Source organism: Falco biarmicus, chromosome 5 (genome assembly GCF_023638135.1).
Source record: "Falco biarmicus isolate bFalBia1 chromosome 5, bFalBia1.pri, whole genome shotgun sequence".
Classification (NCBI taxonomy): Eukaryota; Metazoa; Chordata; class Aves; order Falconiformes; family Falconidae; genus Falco; species Falco biarmicus.
Window position 1 is genome coordinate 28,414,725 of NC_079292.1, and position 19,842 is coordinate 28,434,566.

The 19,842-nt window shown below is 43.8% G+C and overlaps 1 protein-coding gene across 2 annotated transcripts in view; it reads left to right on the forward strand.

The window, feature by feature from the left end:
- Nucleotides 1–19,842, forward strand: part of SFMBT2 (Scm like with four mbt domains 2) — a 122,634-nt gene that overhangs the window by 94,820 nt on the left and 7,972 nt on the right. For both annotated transcript variants that reach the window (XM_056340212.1, XM_056340213.1), the window contains 5 exons: nucleotides 6,350–6,459; nucleotides 14,470–14,645; nucleotides 16,157–16,329; nucleotides 18,116–18,364; nucleotides 18,530–18,658. In XM_056340212.1, coding sequence (XP_056196187.1) covers nucleotides 6,350–6,459; nucleotides 14,470–14,645; nucleotides 16,157–16,329; nucleotides 18,116–18,364; nucleotides 18,530–18,658 — 837 coding nt within the window. The remainder of the gene's footprint in view (nucleotides 1–6,349; nucleotides 6,460–14,469; nucleotides 14,646–16,156; nucleotides 16,330–18,115; nucleotides 18,365–18,529; nucleotides 18,659–19,842) is intronic.

The following is a 19,842-nucleotide window of genomic DNA, read 5'->3' on the forward strand; positions in this document are numbered from 1 at the left end:
CCACCAGTTTTGAAAAAAACTCTGTACTGTACTGTAGAGTGACTCTTGTATCCCCATTCGCTTCCTCATCACCTATGTGCACTGCTTTATACACAACAGCACTGCTGGTGGTCTCACATGGTTAAAAGCTGCGCCATGAAGAGAGCCCAGTAACCCAGCTGCCCGTGCAGGTGGGACACTTGGGTCTCAAGGAAGCTAGTCAGAAATAACCCTCAGCACAAAGCAGCATAAAGTGGTTGCAGAGCAAAAGTTGACAGCTGCCACGTTTGAAACCAAGTCCATAGCGGCTTGCTGATGTGGAGCGTTAGCAATCTGCTGCTGCTTGGGAAAAAGGCGATGAAAAAGCAACATGGGGGAAACATGAGGCATGCAGAGTCAGTACTTATGCTAATGTTTCTTCCTCCTCGCCTCCTGGAATTTGGATTTTGAAAACATGAGCAGTGCAAAGCTTCTGTCAGGTCCTCCCCTAGTATCTTAGGGCTTTGCTGCAGAGACTAATACCGCCTTCTCCAAATTCCTCAGGAATTTGACCAATTACCAACTGTGGAAACCAACCTGAGTTTCCTGCAGAAAGCCTATTCTCTTTTGCTCTGCCTCCTTACAGAATTGCTTGCTGAAGGAGTAAATAGCAGTGTCAGTGAGGCATGGGCATCTTGCTTTTGGAGACATGAATGACTTCCTAAGGAGCGGGACAATGGCAATGGCCCAGCATTGGTCAGATAAATTCAAGGTCATTCTGACCACAGTGACCAAGTCCAAATTTTGGAAAGGGTAAAGGGAAGACACTCAGCGTGTTGCTGTAGGGGAGGTACACCTGGTTCCTGTCAGCTGCTGCATAGATGAGAGAGGTGTTAGCAGCTCAGAGAACCGTGGGCAGCGGGGAAGATAAGGGTGCCCAGTATGTGGAGGATGCAACAAGTGGCAAAGAAGACATCCCTGCATCAAGATGAAGATCTGTAGTAGCTGCCAGAGCACCCAGAAGGACTGCAGAGCTGAGTGGTGAGAAGACTGCAGGAGATACTTCCTCCAGCCCAAGACCACAGCCACAAGGCTTTGTACAGCTGAAGAGCTCACAAGGGTCCTCGTCTCTCTGGACCCAGTCACAGTGCTGAGCTTGATGCCTTAGTCTTGCTTTACACCCACTGATGATGTGGCCGCAGGAATGCAAATGCATTGTAATTATCTCTCTCTCACTATATAGGAAAATTGCAGGCCATTGTAAATTATGCATCAGCATAACTTGTCTGGAATAGATAAATTATACATGGGCTTTACTTTGGCAACACACAGGGGAGGGTGGGAAAGACAACTGAAAACAACAGCTACAAAGGAACAGTGGAGTCAGTAGTGGTCTGGTGAGAGCTTTTTAAATCACCCGGGTCTCCAGCCGTAAGTCACAGCCTTCAGAGACGCTCAAGTTAAAAGTCTGTGCCAGTCACCAGCCAGTTCACAGTGGGCAGCAGGCTCTGTGACAGAGCTGCTGCTGTGTTTGGCACCAATGGAAACCCTACTCTAAAAACAGCTGAACAACCAAACCTTGCCCCATTTTCCAGCCTGGATTGCCTAAGGCAAGAAGAGAGCAGATGTCCTCTCCCCACTAGCACCAGGTGATAGAAGACCTTGCTCCTGGCTGGGTGCTGAGGGAGGTAGCTCCCCATCCTCTAGCTTCCTTCACAGTCAACCATGAGGGTTGTATCAAAAAATGCAGCACAACTGTACTTCATGACGCTTCTCAGCATCAGTCCTTCCTTTCCTCCATCACTAATGCAGTGAAGCATCATCCTGGATCCAGCTCCAAACAAACTGGTGCTACTCACCTGCATGCTAATGGTGAGGTAGCTGTGGATCAGTACTGGTTGCTTCTGGGTTAAACAAGGTTAGGAGATACCCTCGTAGTGTGGAGTAGGAGCATCTTCTCCTGTCTGAGTAGTGTGGGCTGTTCTCACCTGGGGTGTTGGGAGAGAACCAGCTCAGATAGCCTTGCTTTTGTGCAGCACCTCTTTTCCAACAGAACAGGCATTTCTGCTGAGTTCTGCATTTTTACCGCATCCCCCGGCTTTCTGCACAATTGCTTTGTCCTCCTGTTGGGTTCAGAGGTTGTGAGCTCTGCACAGAGGAAACTGCTAAGGTGCCCCAGAACGGCAGCCCTTGAGCAATATTCCCCAGCAAAACCATGAAAGCAATTGCAACTTATTTTGTAGTATGATCAAAAATAGTAATTTTAATTGTATGTGTGTGTGCATATATCCTTGCATCCATGCAAAGCCTTAGGTGAGTGACAAGTAACTCTTGTGCTGTCTAGTGCCAAACTTATTTTTAAAGCCTAGCTCTTCACTATTCCTGGTGCCAGCACAAGTTTCTGCTGGGCCCAGTGGTTTATCGTGGTTTATTTCAGGCCAGAAGGCAAGTGAGGTGGTCATGCCTGTTTAATATCAGCTGCAAAACTTGTCTCATCCCTGAGATACTTGTTTGGAAAAGAAGTTGAAACTTGGAGCTGAACACAGTGGAGGCATCAACCATTGCCATCCAACAACTGCATCTTGGCTGAATAATAGTGACTGTGTAGTAGCTAAAATATGTAATAAATACTAGCTTAAAGTTAAATTAAAATAAACACATTGTCAGCTTTAGATTTAGTTGTTGGGTCAGAATATCTAAAAAATACTTCTGAACAGTTCTTCCATCTCTGCCAACAACTTACCATGGCAACGCTGCAAAACAAAATGAGGTGTCTTTTAAAGACTTCATATATAACCCACCACTTTTAGGGAAATACGCTGTAAAGATTAGCCTCATTTCTTACTGCTTTTACTATTTTTAAGGAACTTTGCCCTTTCTCTTTTTAAAAAGAAAATGGACTTGTAGGTAATGTGACTGACTGTCCAAGTGATGCAAACAGGAGAAATCAGCCAGCATTTGTGAAGGAAAGCTATCGCACTCTGCAACTTGAATTTTTTGGAGCACAGCATGACTTCTTAGGAAAAAATTGCATAATTAAGCCGTAGTGCTCAGAAAATTAAGTTGCTTGTACTGAGCCTGAGATGTATTATTGAGCTGGGCTGATAGGGTTATTATTAGTGATCAGATGTGGTGCTGCAATGGCAGAAACCTCTATAGTCTGGAAAGATACAGACTGCATTTCTGCAAGAGGGTTCACTAACATCCTCCTCAAGACTGCTCAGTGGACTTCAGCTCATCTGTAGTAGTTCCTCCAACTTAGAATCTGGACATTGGTATTTTTGAAATGTCATGGACTATTGATAAGCATGTAAGCACTTAAATCTTGACTGTGACAAAAGCTCACTTTTAAATCTTTGCTCATCTAATCAAAGAATCCTGAAGAACTCTTTTTTTTCCCTTCTCTCTCTGTCCCACAGGCATGTCATTGTTCCAGGTAAAATACAATGACTGTTTACTGTCCCGACAGAGGCTAGCTTGGTAGTTAAGGTCTCTCCTGTTAAGTAGGAGATGTGGCATCATATCTCAGATAGAGGAGGGGAACTGAGTTTCTCCTTAAAAGGATGCTGATCATTGGGCTCTTGAACAGGAGAAGAGGTGTGATGGTATTTTGACCTGCACCTCATCAGTGATAATCTCCTGAGAAAGCTTCATCCAGGATGAGGACTGTTAACAAAGAGGGGTGGAGAGATGGGAAATGTGTGAATACACAAAAACTATGATGTGAAGAAAGGTGCTGAACTGCCCAGTGGCATCAGACACATCTAAACATGGACAGAAAAGGGCCCTTGTGCACCTGACAGTGGTGGTGCTGTGTGATCGTGCTCAGTGATGTGACTCCAGCCTACTTGCCTCTGAAAATCCGAAGTTCAGCAGTATCAAAATAAAACCTCATAGGTGCGTAGCAGCAAAGGCTGGTGGTGTCTGATCCACACCTCGGCTCCAGGGCACCACTGGCTGTACCCAAACCATTCCTGATGGAGAAGGCTGAAAAACTGAAAAGAACTACCTAAATATCAGACTGTCACACTCCAGCCAAAGGGAATTTAGTGAATCAGATCAAAATTTGACCAGTCTGATACGGGTGAAGTAACTTTCCATCTCCAGAGAAAGTTGACAACTGGAAACTTGGCAACTGGTCTCGGTTTCTTCACTGGTTTTCCTTTAATCAGAGTTAATTTTTCCACAAGAGCCAGTGTTCTTGTTTCTCCCTAGTGTTTAATAGTGTGTAATATGAAGCGATAATGTTAGAAGTTAACACTGTTAACATGGTGATGGGCTTCTGCTGTAGGGTAACATGCCAAAACCAGTGACTTGAGATACACAAAGAGTGAAAGCCAGAGTTTTTAAAAAAACATCTTTTTTTCCCTTAAAGGGAAATGATTGTTCTTACAAAACATTTTTTTTAAAAACTAAGTTTAGAAGTTTACAGAGTCCTGTTGATGACCAGCCAGCTTTGAGAAAAGTCCTGGTATTGTGGGTGTCTTTGCAAGGCTGGAGTTCATTAGGTGTCTGGGATAATGCCCAGACATGGCCGTGCTGTTATTTGCAGGGTTGGGTTTTCTTGTCTTGCTCATTTCCCAACTGTTCTGACAACTCATAAAAACACCATCGCCCTGATAAAGGAGCAGGACAGCACCGTTTGTGGGAGCTGGTCAGCAAAAGACACTTGCTTTCTGCTCCCAGCTTTGCCACTGGCAAGCAGAGTGGCTGTAGAAGTGTGCTTAAGGAGAGCTTTCCCAACAAGCTCCTGCGTGGGCATTAAATAATTCCCTGGATTTGCTGATGAAGAGGGAAACACATTTGATGAGCTGTGAATGAGTGTGGGAGCTACCCAGGCACTTGATGTGTGTTGAAGACCCACCTTTGGCTTCCCTACATCGGGCCTCAGTGTCCCGTGTCGGAGTCCGGTGCCCCATCGGTTTGTACGGTGAGAGGCAGGCAAGAGGAGATGCGGATGAGCCACTGGATGGGCTCACTCGGACGCTTGCTTTTGTTCTCTTGGGAATCACTGCAGCTTGGTAACTAGTATAGTGGGCTGTGTGATGAGATGGGAACCAGCTGGGAAGCTGTGGGTAAATCTGTGTTGTAGTTTCCCCCTGTGTGAGATAGGGAGTGTGCTCCTGCCCTTCCTCGTAGAGTGCTCTGAGGTGTACGGATGATCAGAGCTGCGTGAGACATTCCGCATTGCTTTAGGTGTCTCTAATGGCACTTTTTGGAAGAGTGGTTTGAGTAATTGTTTCTAAGGGCCCAATGGTAAATCAGATTTTACTTCTATGAAATAACCTAGCTGAATAACTCAAACTGCCATTTTACATGGTACTTTGCAGCATTAAGGGAAGCCCTTGCCTGAAAATGCTTAATCCTACAAGGTTTTCAAAATACTAGCAAATCCTCAGGTTGCTGGATTTAAAAAGACAAAAAACAACTCGGAACTAACCAACCCCAACCCCACTCCCCACCATAAATAACATTACTCTTTGCAATATGACTTCGTTTTTCATTTCTGATGAACCACGTTCATGGGTGCTGGGGAAACTTAACGCTCATCATCCTGAAATAATTTGCAAGCCCCTCAAGAATTAAGAACAGGCGTTAGGTAAAGAGCTAAATTATATTAAAAACAGTGCAGGCTCACTGTGGGGTCATTCATGTGCATGCAATGCAGAGTGTTCAAACATATGGTCTGGTGCTTTTAAGAGATTTGGTTTTCTTCTATTTATCTCCTTAGGCAAAGTGTAGACTATTAAAGCTTAGATTCCGTGAGCCAATAGTAAGAATCATTTTTATTCTGAGAGACTTAGGATTAAATGGATTGGCACATGCGTTTTGTTGTACAGAGTGGACACACACTGGGTTTCAGGCACACGTCCTGCAAACTCTTTTTGTGTTGACTTCATTAATATTCTTTTAATACAGTCAAGGCACGCAGCATGCAGATGCTTAAGCATATTGCTGACCTCAAGTACATGAATTTCCCCTTTAGTGTTCAGTGTGTAATGGCACACACGACTTTGTACCTGGTTGAGCTGTCGGAAGTATTTTCATTTTTTTATTAAACTGAGCCACTGTGGTGGCAGCAAATGGAATCTGCTTTGGGTGGGAGGATCTGTCTCAAAGAAAAATTATGGATAAACAGGAGATATTTGGGGTTAGCTAGCAGCATTTAATGCAGTTACCGTATCAAAATGATGTGTCATCTACAGTATGTTTGACACACTGATCCAATCTGGGACCAATTCTCATTGCATCTAACGCTTACCCTGTGCAGCTTTGTACCTAACTTGGCACCTGTAAGCTGCTCCTGCTTGTGCAACACCTGAGATCATGCTCAGTGTGGTGAGGGACTGCTTTTAAACCCGTCAGTGCTGTCGGTGTTGTTTCTTCATAGGTTCTCAGCATGGTGATCAATGCAGCTTACAAGCCAGGGAGTGTTTTACGAGAACTGCAGCTAGTGGAAGACCCTCAGTGGAATTTCCAAGAGGAAACACTTAAAGCAAAGTAAGTCTTCAGTGTGTGCTTTTTTATTTGGGAGGCTTCAAAAAGGGAAATAACTGGGGGAGAAAAAGGAACAAAGGTTTTTTTCTGTTGTGAGAGTTTTACTTTTTCTAATTATTGTTTGCATCGTTGGATCATTTGACTCATTCTGTAGCAGCTTAAGAATTGAAATATTCACCTGAATGGTTCATTTCTATTGGCTTTCTCCAAGCAGCCATCCAGATTTTGATGAAAACTGCCATGTTTATTCAGTGAAGTCCTGAGTTTTATGATAAGCTGTTCCTATAAGCTTGGCTATTATTGAATTAACTCAATTCCTGGCTTTCTAAATGTAGGAGTATTACAGTTTTTAATATAGAGCCTGTCATTCTGATGCAGAAAAAACCTGGTGAGAACAAATGCCACACAAAAAAAGTGCAAACAAAATAGCAGGGACACATTTTTGAGCATTTTTAAGGCAAAATGCAAACAGATTTGAGATTCAGGTGGAGATCTGAGGCCTTTGTAGAATAGATGTTTCAATTATCATGTAAACACCACCTAAGAAAACTGTATCTAGAAAATACTCAATTTCCCCTTCCAACTTTAAAATCTACCCATTTATCCCTTCTTTATGTAATGGGCACTACACTTAAGATGTATTTCAACAACCATTGTCTCTCTGAAAGAGGGGAGTCACACCTAAGCTCTCTCCAGAGGAGCAGTTCTTCCCGCTTCAAGATGGATGTCAACAAATAGTTCTCTGAAGACAGCTCTCTCCACTGACTAACTTGACTTTTTGAGGACTGAAGTTCAATGCAGCGAATCTCACCCTTTGTACTGAACTCTTGTTACACCTTTTCAAATAAAAGCAATTTTCTCTTGGTTATTTGAAGTGATTGACTGTCAAATATGGCACTGTTGATTGCTATTGTAGTCGATCTTTGGCCGTGCAGATATTGCAGAATGCGTGCTTTGGTTGAGGGGAAGAATTGAGAACCTTTTATTCTGCGTCCTCAGAAATGGCTTTTCTAAAGAGGATTGAAAATAGAAATGAAAAGGTACTAGAAAACCCTATTTCTAATTTGCTTCTTTCATCCATGTGGAAAGTCATGTTTTTGTGTTTGTCAGTTGAAATTTTGTGGATGGAAATCTAAAAGTCATCCTTGCGCATGCAGATTTTCATTAAAAACAAGCCACCGTCCATGACCTGGGTTTCATTGATTCCAGGCTGCCACACCTTGTACTAGCAACCATTAGATAACAGAGTCCTACTTAGCAGCTGTGAAAGCAAGTTGTAATGCCCCATCTTAATCTACTATCCTGAAAGGAATTGAGCTTGTGGACAGTTTTCCTGTTAGCAGTATCCAAAATAGGACTTTGTTGGGATTTCTCATTTAAGTGTCGAGATCCGCCTGGTGCAGAAGTAGCAGTATCTGGTTCTTGAAGGCTACTGCAATCCTTATTTCTGATGGGAGACAGTCTGAAAAACGTTTAACTGACCATCAAACGCAGGGATGTCTTGTCCTTGACAGTCAGCTATGTCTACAGCCCAATCCACTGCGAACCCCTTCAGCCTGCTGACTCCAGTTGTGCTTACACCAGGAAGACCAACTCAGTTATGGGCTGCTAGAGGCTGTCACTCATCCGTATCACATCAAATAATCATCTTCCCTCACTGTTACCTGATGTGCTAATCATACTGTAATGAGCACCTCCATCTCTGTTACTGTCCCCCATGATGCTTCTACCCATTCATTCCTGGGTCTGTTCCCTCCTCCCATCTATTTAGCAGAAGAGGCAGCCTGCTGGGATATACCTTCTGTATACATAGCCAGCCAGATAAAAGTCTACCACTGCTTTCCAGCAAGGAGGCTTTGTTATTTTATGTTGGCCATCCAGTCACAGCCTGCGTACATGTTCCTGTATGATGGCTACCCCAGGAGGCAGCAACCTCCACTCTTCAGTGTGTCAAGCAGCAGCTTTCAACTTTATGAAGCTACAGAATGGATCATTACAGGCTCAGAGCTGGGACAGCAAGGTTTGGAGTGACTTCTGAGCATAGCAATGTATTCTCATGCAGTGTGGCAATGTCCTCTGGCTCCTGAGGAGACAGAGCTCATGGCCGGGGACGGCATCTTGTTGCTGTAGCTATCTGCCTTCTAGGGCTGGAGCTCTGCTCACAGAGCAGTGCTTGGTGCTCACACCAGCTTGCCTGTGTGCAGCTTGAGTACTTTTAAGAGTGGGTGACACAGCGTTGACAACAGCCCTGAGACTGTTGTGCTACCCTAGGACTTCCTTCTTTTTTCCTTCCTCGGTTTGCTTGAGTTGCTTCATCAAGAAGCATACCAAGGTTTTAATTGCATTTGGTTGTGCAGAAGCAGAAAAGAAAACATGGTCGTGAAATCAGATGCCATGGGATGTGCAAACGGCACATGACACCTTACATCAGGTATGACAGTCAGTTGCGTTCCAGAATCTTAAACAGAGACCCGTAACGAGCAAACGCCTGTCTGTACTGACTTCCAGCTACGCCAGCTCCCGATGGTGTCTTGCTGCTAATGATGACAGCTCTACAGCCAGCTGGAGCGTCTGTGCTGTAATGTGACATGTCGTGTCACCGCCTTCCTTCTGATGTAAACTGACAACTCCTTGGATCTTGACAATGTTGTTGTTTGTTTGCGGTGGTGGCTGCAGTAGGGTAGAGCAAAGGGGAGGGAGGAGGACGGTGAAGAGCAGACTGCTTTTCCCACTGGCCCAAATGCCAAACTGTGCACTGCCAGGAATGCGTTATCTGAGTCCTAGGGCAACCTGCATTTAGTTTACTCTGCTGTCATGAGTGAACAGCACAGAATCAATTACACTAGCCTTGCAAAGAAGATAAACAATTTAGATTGTCTGAAGAGATGTGTCTGCAATGTGTGATGGCAGTCGCTTCCCATCAGCGCTGCTGGCTCTCTGTGAAAATAGTCAAACCTGATTTATTGGTGATGATGAGTTAGAAATGTCAGGCCTGATCCTCTGAATTCTCATGAGGGCCAGCCGAAGCTGTAGGCATTCAACCCTTATAGTTCTGATGCGTTAAGTTCAGTGCCTACATCTAGATTTGGCTCCCCAGTTTTACATAAAATGCTTGAGGGACTTTATGCTTTTTAAGGGTTTTAATTTCTAAGGGCTGTAAGTGGGGCTGTTTGGACTTACTCATTTTTGCAGGACTTGCAGCACGCGCAGAGAATTATCTCCTGGGTCTTGCATGAAAGCCAGTTAATCAAAACAAGAAAGATGAGTATTCCTAGGCTCCTTCATTAAATGAAATTTTGAGAGCTGTCCAAATCCAGTAGCTGAACTGTAGGAATATTTACCCCATTGCAGCCATCATTGCTTATTTATGAGGCTGCATTTCAAAGTCTTTTCACTGTGGGTGCTTTAGTTAGAAGGCTGACTTTCACTTGTAATAGATGATGCTGAGGTGTTTGAAGTCTTCTTTGCCTCAGCCTTTGCTGGCAAGGGTTGCTCTCAGGCCTCCCAGGTCCCTGTTAGTTTGAGTGAAGCGTTACCCACAGTAAATGGAAGAAAGCTAGAGACACTGTAAGCAAACTGGAGGTGCACAAGTGCATGGAGCCAGGTGAGATGCAGTCAACTGTGCTTGAGAGAGCTGGCCAATGTCACTGCAAGACCACTTGCTGTCAGGTTTGAAAGCTGATGATGATCAGGGAAGTGTCCTCATCAACAAGGGCAAGAAGGAGAATCCAAGCAATTACAGGCTGTTAGCCTAACATTCCTGGGAAGGTTATTAGGCAAATCCTCCTGGAAGCTATATATTCCTCCATGAGGAAGCTATAGACCATGCAGGACTAACAGTTGACAGGCAAGAACCAGCATGGATTTGCAAAGGGCAGGTTGTGCCTGATGTGGTAACTGGTTTGGTGGCTGAGGGAGAAGCAGTGGAAGTTCGTTATGTTGATTTTATCAAGGCTTTCGACACAGTCTCCAGTAACATCCTTAAAGCCAAGCTGTGGAGATGTGGATTGAACATGTGTGTGGTGAGTGGGAAGCTGGCTGGACAACTGAACCCAAAGGGGTTCATGTAGTAAGGATATATCAAGCTGTAGCCCTATATATAGTAACAAATTAGGTACTATATATAGGTACTATATATATAGGTATATGATTTATAGGTACTATAAATTGTAGTACAAATTAGGTAAATGGAACCAAAGGGTTCAGTGATACGGAGTCCAAGTGGCAGCCAGTTATTAACGGTGCTCCTCAAAGGTCGGTACAAAGCTACAGCTCATATGATCTGGTTTGTCTTCCACGTCAGCTCTGGTGTGTACTTTTTGAGGCACTGCAAGGGTGAATTAGTGTGACCGGGTGGCCTTCCATGCTGAATACTGGAGACAGAAGTCATTAAAACCAGTGGAATGTCTTAAACCCTTTGTTTCCATGATCAGGAGGAGTCTTTATGAGACATGTCTGTACAACCAGAACAACTCCAGGGCCCTTTCTGAACCCTGTCTTCAAGAGTGTAAAATGCCACTGGATGATTAAATAGCTTAGAGGAAGGTAACTTCGCATAGTTGGGAGACTTTAAGCTAGTAAGACAGATTGGAAATTTCTTGGAGAAGAATAGGTAAGGGTTCTTGGTCCCCCAAAAGGGAATTGAAGCTTTTAGCCACTGAGTTATTCAAACTAGTCTCAGGGATTGTCAGAACTGTGGGCTGTAACCCTTATGATGAGACTTTTGAAAATGTGGGTAGTCTCAGTGTTCTTGCTCTTTGAAGTATCTTCAGCACAAGACTTCGTGTCATCACACAGTGGTCCCTAACTGGAGCTCCTAGAACTCACTTTGTTCTCATGAACCTCTGATCTGTTTTATCACCAAAGGAAGCTTCAACAGAAAGCTGCCAGCAAAGTGCTATTAGCTTAATGTTGTTGCTCATGGATCAGCAAAGATCCCAAGTATATTTTTTTGTGGAAATAATTTCAGCCATAAGGGTTTCTCCAGTTTTGGGGATGTGAGGGCAAAGAAAGGGGAAGAGGAAGGGTAGATTTCTTTGGCTTTAGCTGAAAAACCTTTTTTAAAAGAACAATGATTTCTAACAAAACTGAAAATGTTATGCTTGATACGGCTATTTTCCAAGTCTCCAGTGTTGCTGTGCTGTGCATGCAGGTTACTCTACTGCTTACAAGTGGCTGGGAGTCCTATTATGAAAACATCAATAGCAGTGTTAGTAGTTGGTAATTTTTTGAGTGATGCTAATGGAAAAGGGTTTTCTGATTGTATCCAAAGGCGCTCTTTCCACATGGCTGTCCTGGAACAGCTCAGATTACATTTGGTGGTGTTTGTGTTAAAAATCTTTAGTGTGTGAGGAATATGGAAAATATTAGTAGAACCTGGTTTATAGTTGAAAGAGGTGCTGCCAAGGCAAAAATCATGTAAAAAGTAATACTGTGGCCAGTACTAACACCTTGGGTTATTGAGACTGATTGCTGCAGTCATGTTGATCTCCATTTTGCCATCCGCTCTGTTAATTACTGTGTGGGTTGCATTCAAACCAGACTGTGAAATCAGTCAGTTGTTAATTTTCCTGGTTTCATCTTTTTCTTTCACCAGGCACTTTAGTACAATGGGTCCTTTCTGGGCAGCCAAACACAATAGGAAGCGCATAGTCAGAAGAAGTCAGCCATCCTTGAATAATACCCATCAGGCAGCTTTCTTAGCTTATAAGAAAGAACATCAAGAGGCAATTTGATTACAGTGCTTTTGCAGGGAAACAAAACCAGATGCAGTGTTTTCGTCCTAGTGGTGAAAGTCAGAACAAGGACAAATAAATTTAAGTTAAATGCAGACACATCCAGACATAAAATGAGACATGGGCTCATGAGGTACAGGTACAGGTGCTCCCACTGCCAGGATTCTTCCAGTGTGGAGACCCTTGAGGGGTGGCTGGTGCTTTCTGGAAGAGATGCTTTAGTCCAAGCAAACTTGTTTGGGTTCAAGTGAAGGTAACAGTGAAATTCTGCAGTTACTGACCTAGTGATCTAGGCTGTCGTTAAACTTTATGGCTCCTGGAGAAGTAATAAGGGCAGGAGTCTTTTCAAACACATTGAAAAGAAATATAAAACGTTTATAAGTAGAGATATTTAAATGCCTGTGGAATTTGTTCTTTTGATATTGGGTATTGCCAAACCCTCTTTTGCCAGCCTGCCTGTGTAGCTGTTTCACAGGGAAGCTAGGGTAGCAGTGCTCTGTACCTGGAAGGATCCTTTTGCCATCTTATGTCATCGCTCCAGGTCTGTCACGGGGCATAAAGAGCTGGCTCATTAAGTAATTTGTTCATTCATTCATTTGGGTGAATGAATCCAGGATAGTCTTCACGTCTTGGGGTCCTTGGTTGGGCACCAGGTGGGGTATCAGAGCCTGATGCCTTGCAGAAATGCTCATTCAGGTTATGTAAGAGTTCTGTGTTGAGGTGGTAGTTTGGATCAAGTTTTTTACAGCATAAGGATGGTTGGACTGGGCTGTTCTCAGACCCAAGTTTCATTTGGGTACCCTGCTATAACACATTGTGTACCACAGGTTCAAACTTTTCTTATATCCCAGTGTTTCCAGAAAGAGTTTTTGGGAGGGAGAGCAGCAAAAGGTGGTTTCTTCGTTGCTTTGTACAACTCAAACCTACAGAGAGGGAGTAGGGTCCGGGTGCATGTGGTGTAGTTTACCTCTCCAGCTACATCTCCTTTGTTTCACCTTTTTCCTCCTCTTCCGTATCTGACTATCAGCAGCTGATTCCCTGCTGGGGAGCTGTGGGTCTTAATATTCTCACAAATGCTTTGTCTCATTTTTCCTGATGACTGTATCTGTGTCTTTCATTGCCTCCCATCCAGTAATCTTTCTTTCACTGTCTCTCCTCTTTTTCTTTTGTGTGTGTTACTTTTCTCTCCTCTAAAGCACATTTATAATGGCTTAGCACCAGGCGCTCGCATGATTGTCTCTTGCATTGCATTCCTCAGGATACGTAAGAGGTGTTTTAAAAACCTTATCTCACTGTTTACAATAGTGTGGTGCTGCTGTTTAATAAATTGTGGGGATAATTGGTTTTTCAGAGTTCACATCTACAACGCGTTACAGCAGGGATCTTTCTTAGCCATTTATCGCTCAGAAACAGTTCATATAAAACACTGAAATAAATGTTTTAGTGGCACATGGATAACAAATTTAAGACAAACCTTTCATTGGGGATTTTTGCTCTGAGCATTCTCTGTAGGGATTGGTTTTTAGGGCCTGTTGGTACATCCGCATCAAACAACTCGGGAGACTCCTGATTAGTTCTTCAGGTTCTGTGTTGCCCACATCTCATAGCAGTGAAGTCATCTAGTCCCCGTATGGAGACAGGACAGTTTCACTCAGATATTTCTACACAGTGTGCTTATTCCAGTAACTGCAGCTGGCACAATGAAACCGTAGGCTTGTTGTGTGCTAGAACGTATATGAGAGCTGCCTCGAGAAAGATGGCAAGGGAGAAGACCTTGTATATGTGTATGTATTGTATATGTGTATGTGTATATATTGAGACAGTCTCCAGTGCAGCCCAAACACAGGGTGGTGACCAGAAGCTCTGCAAGACATGTAAGCTTCTCATCACAGGTCAATATATGGAGACTACATCCCTCTCCCCCAAGCTTTGCATCATTTCATAGTATGGGCTTGCTCTCCTGTGTAGTATCCTCCCCGAGCCTACTGTGATCTTTTTTTTCCATCTCTTGCCATATCTACAGATACCACCAGTCTGCACATGCATTCCTTTCTGAATCATGCTCACACCTCTGATTCATTTCACCTTGCCTTTCCTTCCTCAAGTCTATCTGAAGTGGAGCCACTAACACAAGTAGACTGATTCTGTGTGCCTTCCCAAGAGAGACACCTTTCCAAAAGTCATTAGGGAAAGTATTTTCCTAACAGAGGAACATCTGGTCTGTAGCATCAGGGAACATGGCTTGATTGGTGACATGGGGTCTTGTGCTTTTTTCTAGATACAGAGGGAAGACATACAGGGCGACTGTTAAGATTGTGCGGACGTCGGATCAGGTAGCGGATTTCTGCAGAAGAGTCTGTGCAAAGTTGGAGTGCTGCCCCAACTTGTTCAGTCCTGTGCTGGTGGCTGAAGTCTGCCCAGAAAACTGCTCCATTCATACTAAAACCAAGTACAGTGAGTATTGGCCAAAGTGCTTCTTGTTGCTGGGCATCAGAGCAGTGGGGAACTGTGCATGAGCTAGTGATGAATAGCAGGAGTTGTGTAATACATTAATAGTGAGTAGGATTCCTCTCATCTAAGACCAGTTAGTTAATCCTGACCAGGCCACCACAGGCTCCCTTAGTATTCTGTATGGAGAAATAGGCATCTCCAGAAAACTGTCCCTCTCACTCCATCTTCATATATCTGTTCAAAAGTCATAACTTTTTGGAAGTCTTGACTTTTTTTCAAATGCAAAGTTAATATAAGGAGCACATAAAAGGAACCTGTAATGGCTAGCTGAGATTTAAGCTGCTACATCTGGGACAGCTTCGTTGGGTGAGATGAATCCTCTCCTACTAAGTGAAGATTTTCTGGCGTCTGCATCGGCTCAGGCCAGTAACACAATGCAGAGGTGTTGGAAGGAGTTTGGGAGCATTGGCTCTGTCTGCTCAGGAAGGCTGAAGTTAGGCATGTGTTCAGTGCTTTTTATTATCAATGTTAGTGATATTATTGGCTCTTAAACGGGTCAGGAAAATGGAGGTGAGTGCTGTCCTTCGTCCACAAAGGTTGCAAAAACCCCAGAATTACTGATTTAAACCAATTATTAGCTTCTGTTTGGTGCAAGAGTAGAATGTGAAATGGGCTCAGGGAGATACTGAGATCACTGAATATGGGTTTCTCTAGAAGTCTACACCTGATCTAGACTCCCAGCTCCCACTGGTAGCAAATGGAGAGCTGGAGGAGTACAGCTAGAACAGCTCCAGTTGAGATTGTCTCATCTCAGAGTTGGTGGTTGTATGTGGCTGGATGAATTGTTCCTCACATCTCCATTGATTTGACGGAAGGTTCAGCTCAGTTACAAACTTCGACATGTGCGCCAAGTGTCATTTAGTTACCCTAGCTGGTGAAGAGCAGAGTATCTGTCAGCCCCAGGGGATGCTGTAGAGCACCTCAAAAGGCATCTAACACAAGCACCTCATTTAAGGTCAGAGGACTCTCACATCCTTAGTTTCAACTTGGGCCATGAAATAGTTGAAGGTGATAAAAACTTGTTCCTTTGTGCACTGAACAAACATGCATAATTCAGGATAGCTGGCCCTCTTCACTCTCTGCTGAAACCAGTAGCAACTGAAAGTGTATCTAAGACTGTTAACTCATGCAGAAGTGCATTGGATCAAATCTGACACATGTTGGTCTCTCTCCCTCCAAATCACTGCTTGGCTTAGTGGAAGCTTTGCCTAAGTACATATTGTTAAATTCTGAACTCCTCACTCATCATCAATAAATCCGTATACATAAGAACTGTAACACTCTGCACTAGTCCAAGATGACATCTTGTATTTACTGGACATTTGTCCCAAATCAATGTATTTTTGAAGTTCCTCATAAAAGTGCATCTAGAGGGCAGTACTGAATTAGTAGCAAGAAGCAAGCCAAAGTTTCCTTCTCTCGGTGGTTACAGTTTTTAATGGGTATTTCTCCAGCGTATTATTATGGGAAGAGGAAAAAAATCATTAAGCCACCAATTGGGGAAAATAACAACCTGAAAAGTGGACATGTCAAGCCAGCCAGACGCAGAAAGAGGCGGAAATCCATCTTTGTGCAGAAAAAAAGGAGATCGTCAGCTGTCGATTTGAATGCTGCGGGCTCTGCAGAGGTATGTGTTGCACCGGGATAAATCAGCAAAAACCCGTTGGTACCTTTGTGTCCCCCCATTGCATCTTCCTTTTGGGAGGCTTCTCAGCAAACCTCAACATTTCAGTTTTCCATTTTGAATCCCTCCTTGCTACTCTCTTGTTCTCAGATTGGACTGTTTTTTTAGGAACACTTTGAGGACTTTCAGCGTCATCCATTCTGGAGTCAGGAAGTAGCGGTTTTGCTCCCACCTTCATAATGCTCACTAGCTAACATTCTGTCTAATACTATATCTTTGTTTGCTTCCTTGTAAGCCTGTAGGCAGGTGGGTGAGCCTGTTAGATGCTTTGCACAGCACCTAGCAGAGTGAAGGAGGTCTGCGGTCCATGTCTAAGTTCTCTTAAATACTACAATTAATAATATGGACTCATGGGCCATTGTGGTTTCAAGGGCTTTTATTTTTTCATCAACCATTCATGATGGTTTTGGCTCACAGCATGAAGCAGTAGACGTTCTAGAAGCTTTAGAATACAAGCAGATGGTTTGTGTCCCAAATAAATGGTATTTGAGGCCTCAGTCTTTCCACTATGCTGTGCGATATGACAGGGTCCCAGCTTTAGCAGTGATTCGTGACCAAATACAGGCTGGAGCAGACTTAGTTCTACGTGGACTGTTCCTGGGTGATTTTTCCATGATAATAATGACAAAGTTCCTGTGCGGTTGCCCTTCTCAGCTGAGTGCCAGCGACTGGTGCTATGTGCAATGTGAAGTAAAGCTGATTTACTTAAATTCCCTCTGCTTCAGCTGGAGGGGGATATTTTAGTCAGCTTTCAGTTAATTGCTTGTACCTTCACGACTTGGTCCTCATTTAGGTGTATATCTGCTTCATTTCCTTAGATTATACCTGCTTCAAAGGAATTTAAACTCATGTTAAGCCTAAACCAAACATTAGTCAAGTTTTAACCTTTCAGCTAATATAACTAACTTTGTCTAAAATTGTTATTTCACTTACGGCCTGAGCATATGGCTTGGATGTATGCTCATGCTTTGAACAGAGCTAGGCTGTTGAAGCCATTTGGGCAACTTCCATATGTATAAAGTACAAAATACATAGTTTCCATCAGTTGGTGTGTGCTTGCAAGCTCTGTGTGGTGGAAATAACAGGAATCTGGTTCAATATCCTTTAAATGGAAATTTGTGCTTCACCTTCAGCAGTTAGTTGTTGAGCTGAAGGCAGGGAGATCTGGGCAAAATCCTCTGTCCTGGGTTTTACAGAAACACTAGCTAAGAAATCAAGTACAAATATGCACTTGTATATTTAGATGTTTTTTTAAAAAAATTTCCTTTCTTGCAATACCAGCGGCATGCACGACAATTTGAAGCAAGGTGAAGGTTTAAATTCAAGCCCGTTTCTGATTTTATTTCATCTCAGGCAACCTGAGTTTCATTTTATCCTTTTAGTACTTTCCATTTCCCCTTTTCATGCACACCTGCAGTGCCATGAAGTTTGAGATGCCAGCCCAGCAGAGGAACGTTTCATGCCAGATGACTTATTGCCATTGACCTTTTGTTAGAAACAGAAAAAGGATTTGTCCATCGTGTATTTTTTTCTCTTACATTTCATAACAAATCTAAATTGAGGGCTAACCTACTTTAGCACTGTAATGAAAACAAGGTAATTTGGTTAAAATAAAATGTTACCCCAGACTGGCATGGGCACGGGCATGCAGTTTGACCCAGTGCCTTTTGATTTGCTGCTGTATTAATCTCTGAGCCTGGACGCTGTTTCTCTGATGGTCCTTGTGCAGGAGAGTGAGGATGACGAGCCAGACGCGATAGAGGATGAGACGGGAAGCGAGGAAACCAGCTCAGAGCTCCGGGATGACCAGACGGATACCTCCTCCGCTGAGGTCCCCTCTGCCAGGCCCCGGCGAGCGGTCACCTTGCGGAGCAGCACTGAGTTGGACAGACCTCCTCCCATGGAGAGAGCCCGACGGAGCCGGAGACCGCAGCCCCACTCCTGCGGTGAGGTGGAGAAGTGCCCGCAGGTCAAGGAAGTGAGTATGTCCATAGGCTTTCACTCCCAATTAATTGCAGTATTCTTCCTAAATTGACCTTCAGTGCCAAGCCTTCCTCATCTGGGGAGGGCACCTGTGCCCTGGTTCTCCACACAAGGTAGTTTTCTTTATAAGAACTTTTGGGTTTGTTTGTGGTTTTTTTAGGAAGTTAAGCAAGAAGAGGAAGAGAAACTCATCCTGGACAGTAACCCGTTGGAGTGGACCGTGACTGATGTCGTGAGGTTTATTAAACTGACTGACTGTGCACCTCTTGCCAAAATATTTCAGGAGCAGGTAGAAGCCTTCATGTAACTCATCTCTTTGTGTCTGTCGTGCCTATTCACATCACAAAGTAAGAGCAGCGCATACCACCTCACTATCTGGGCCTGGGGCTTTGACAAAGAGATTACAACCAGACTTTAGATCCCTTCAGGACAAGCTATAGCACAAATTTTGGCAAGGCATGGAAACCCTTAGAAACTTGTCAGAGCCTTGCCAGATCCTCGGAGAGACCACAAACCCTATAGCCATAGTCCTTGCGAAAGGCAGAAGGTTTAGACCTTTCTTGCTCATGACAAGGTCCACAACGCCATCCTGGCATCACATAGGTAAGCACCTTGGCATAAAAACAGGTAGTCATTATCTGGTCCATAGCAAGCTGTCTCTCCTGGCCACATGTGTTCCACCCTGTTGTACGATATTGGCCTGGGAAGCAGAAAACTGCTGCTTGAACCCAAAACTGGCTCCTTGAATTTGTCACTAACACCTAGGTGCTTTGAGTATGTAAACACCTACTTCCCATCTGCATCCAGTGAAGATGTGGCAGTCATTCCCTTGGATGATCTAATTTTAGGAGATGCCAAGCATCTTCTCATTATACAGATAGGTTTGCAGGAGCGGAAGGCAATGCTCTTTATTTCAAGTTTGTGTGATCGTGTAAAAATTATACAGAAACAGCCATTCCTTGGCTAACGCTGCTGAAAGTAAAGGGCAGTGCTAAGAAATCATATTTAGAATGATTTGGTGTTTCTCCTTTGCCAAAGAGTGTTATGGGGGCTTTAATCAAACACAGGTGACTGGAGCTTTTCCTTGTGATTTGCAAGGAAGCTCTGGTGCAGTGGGCCATGCTGTCAAGCTTCAGTGGAAGAGGAACCTGAGTCATGGACAGTCCTGATCAAAGCAGTGCTTAAGGTGTCCAAATCCTCCTTGCATTTACTGCTGTCTAATCAGGGCTGTCCTGGGGAGTTGATGTTGCCTGTGAGTTACAGTGCTTTTTCTGCACTTTGACTCTGATCCTCCCCTAAGGTGTAAAAAGCAGTTTTGTAGTCAGCTTGTCTGCTTCTCAGTCTACTCAAGAATGTAGAGGACTTGAGCTCTTAATTAAGAAGAGGGTCATAAAGCCAACAGAAATCCCTAATAAAATGGCTTTTGTCTGGGATGTTAGTTCATGGAGTTTGGTGCATAGATATGCCTGAGGT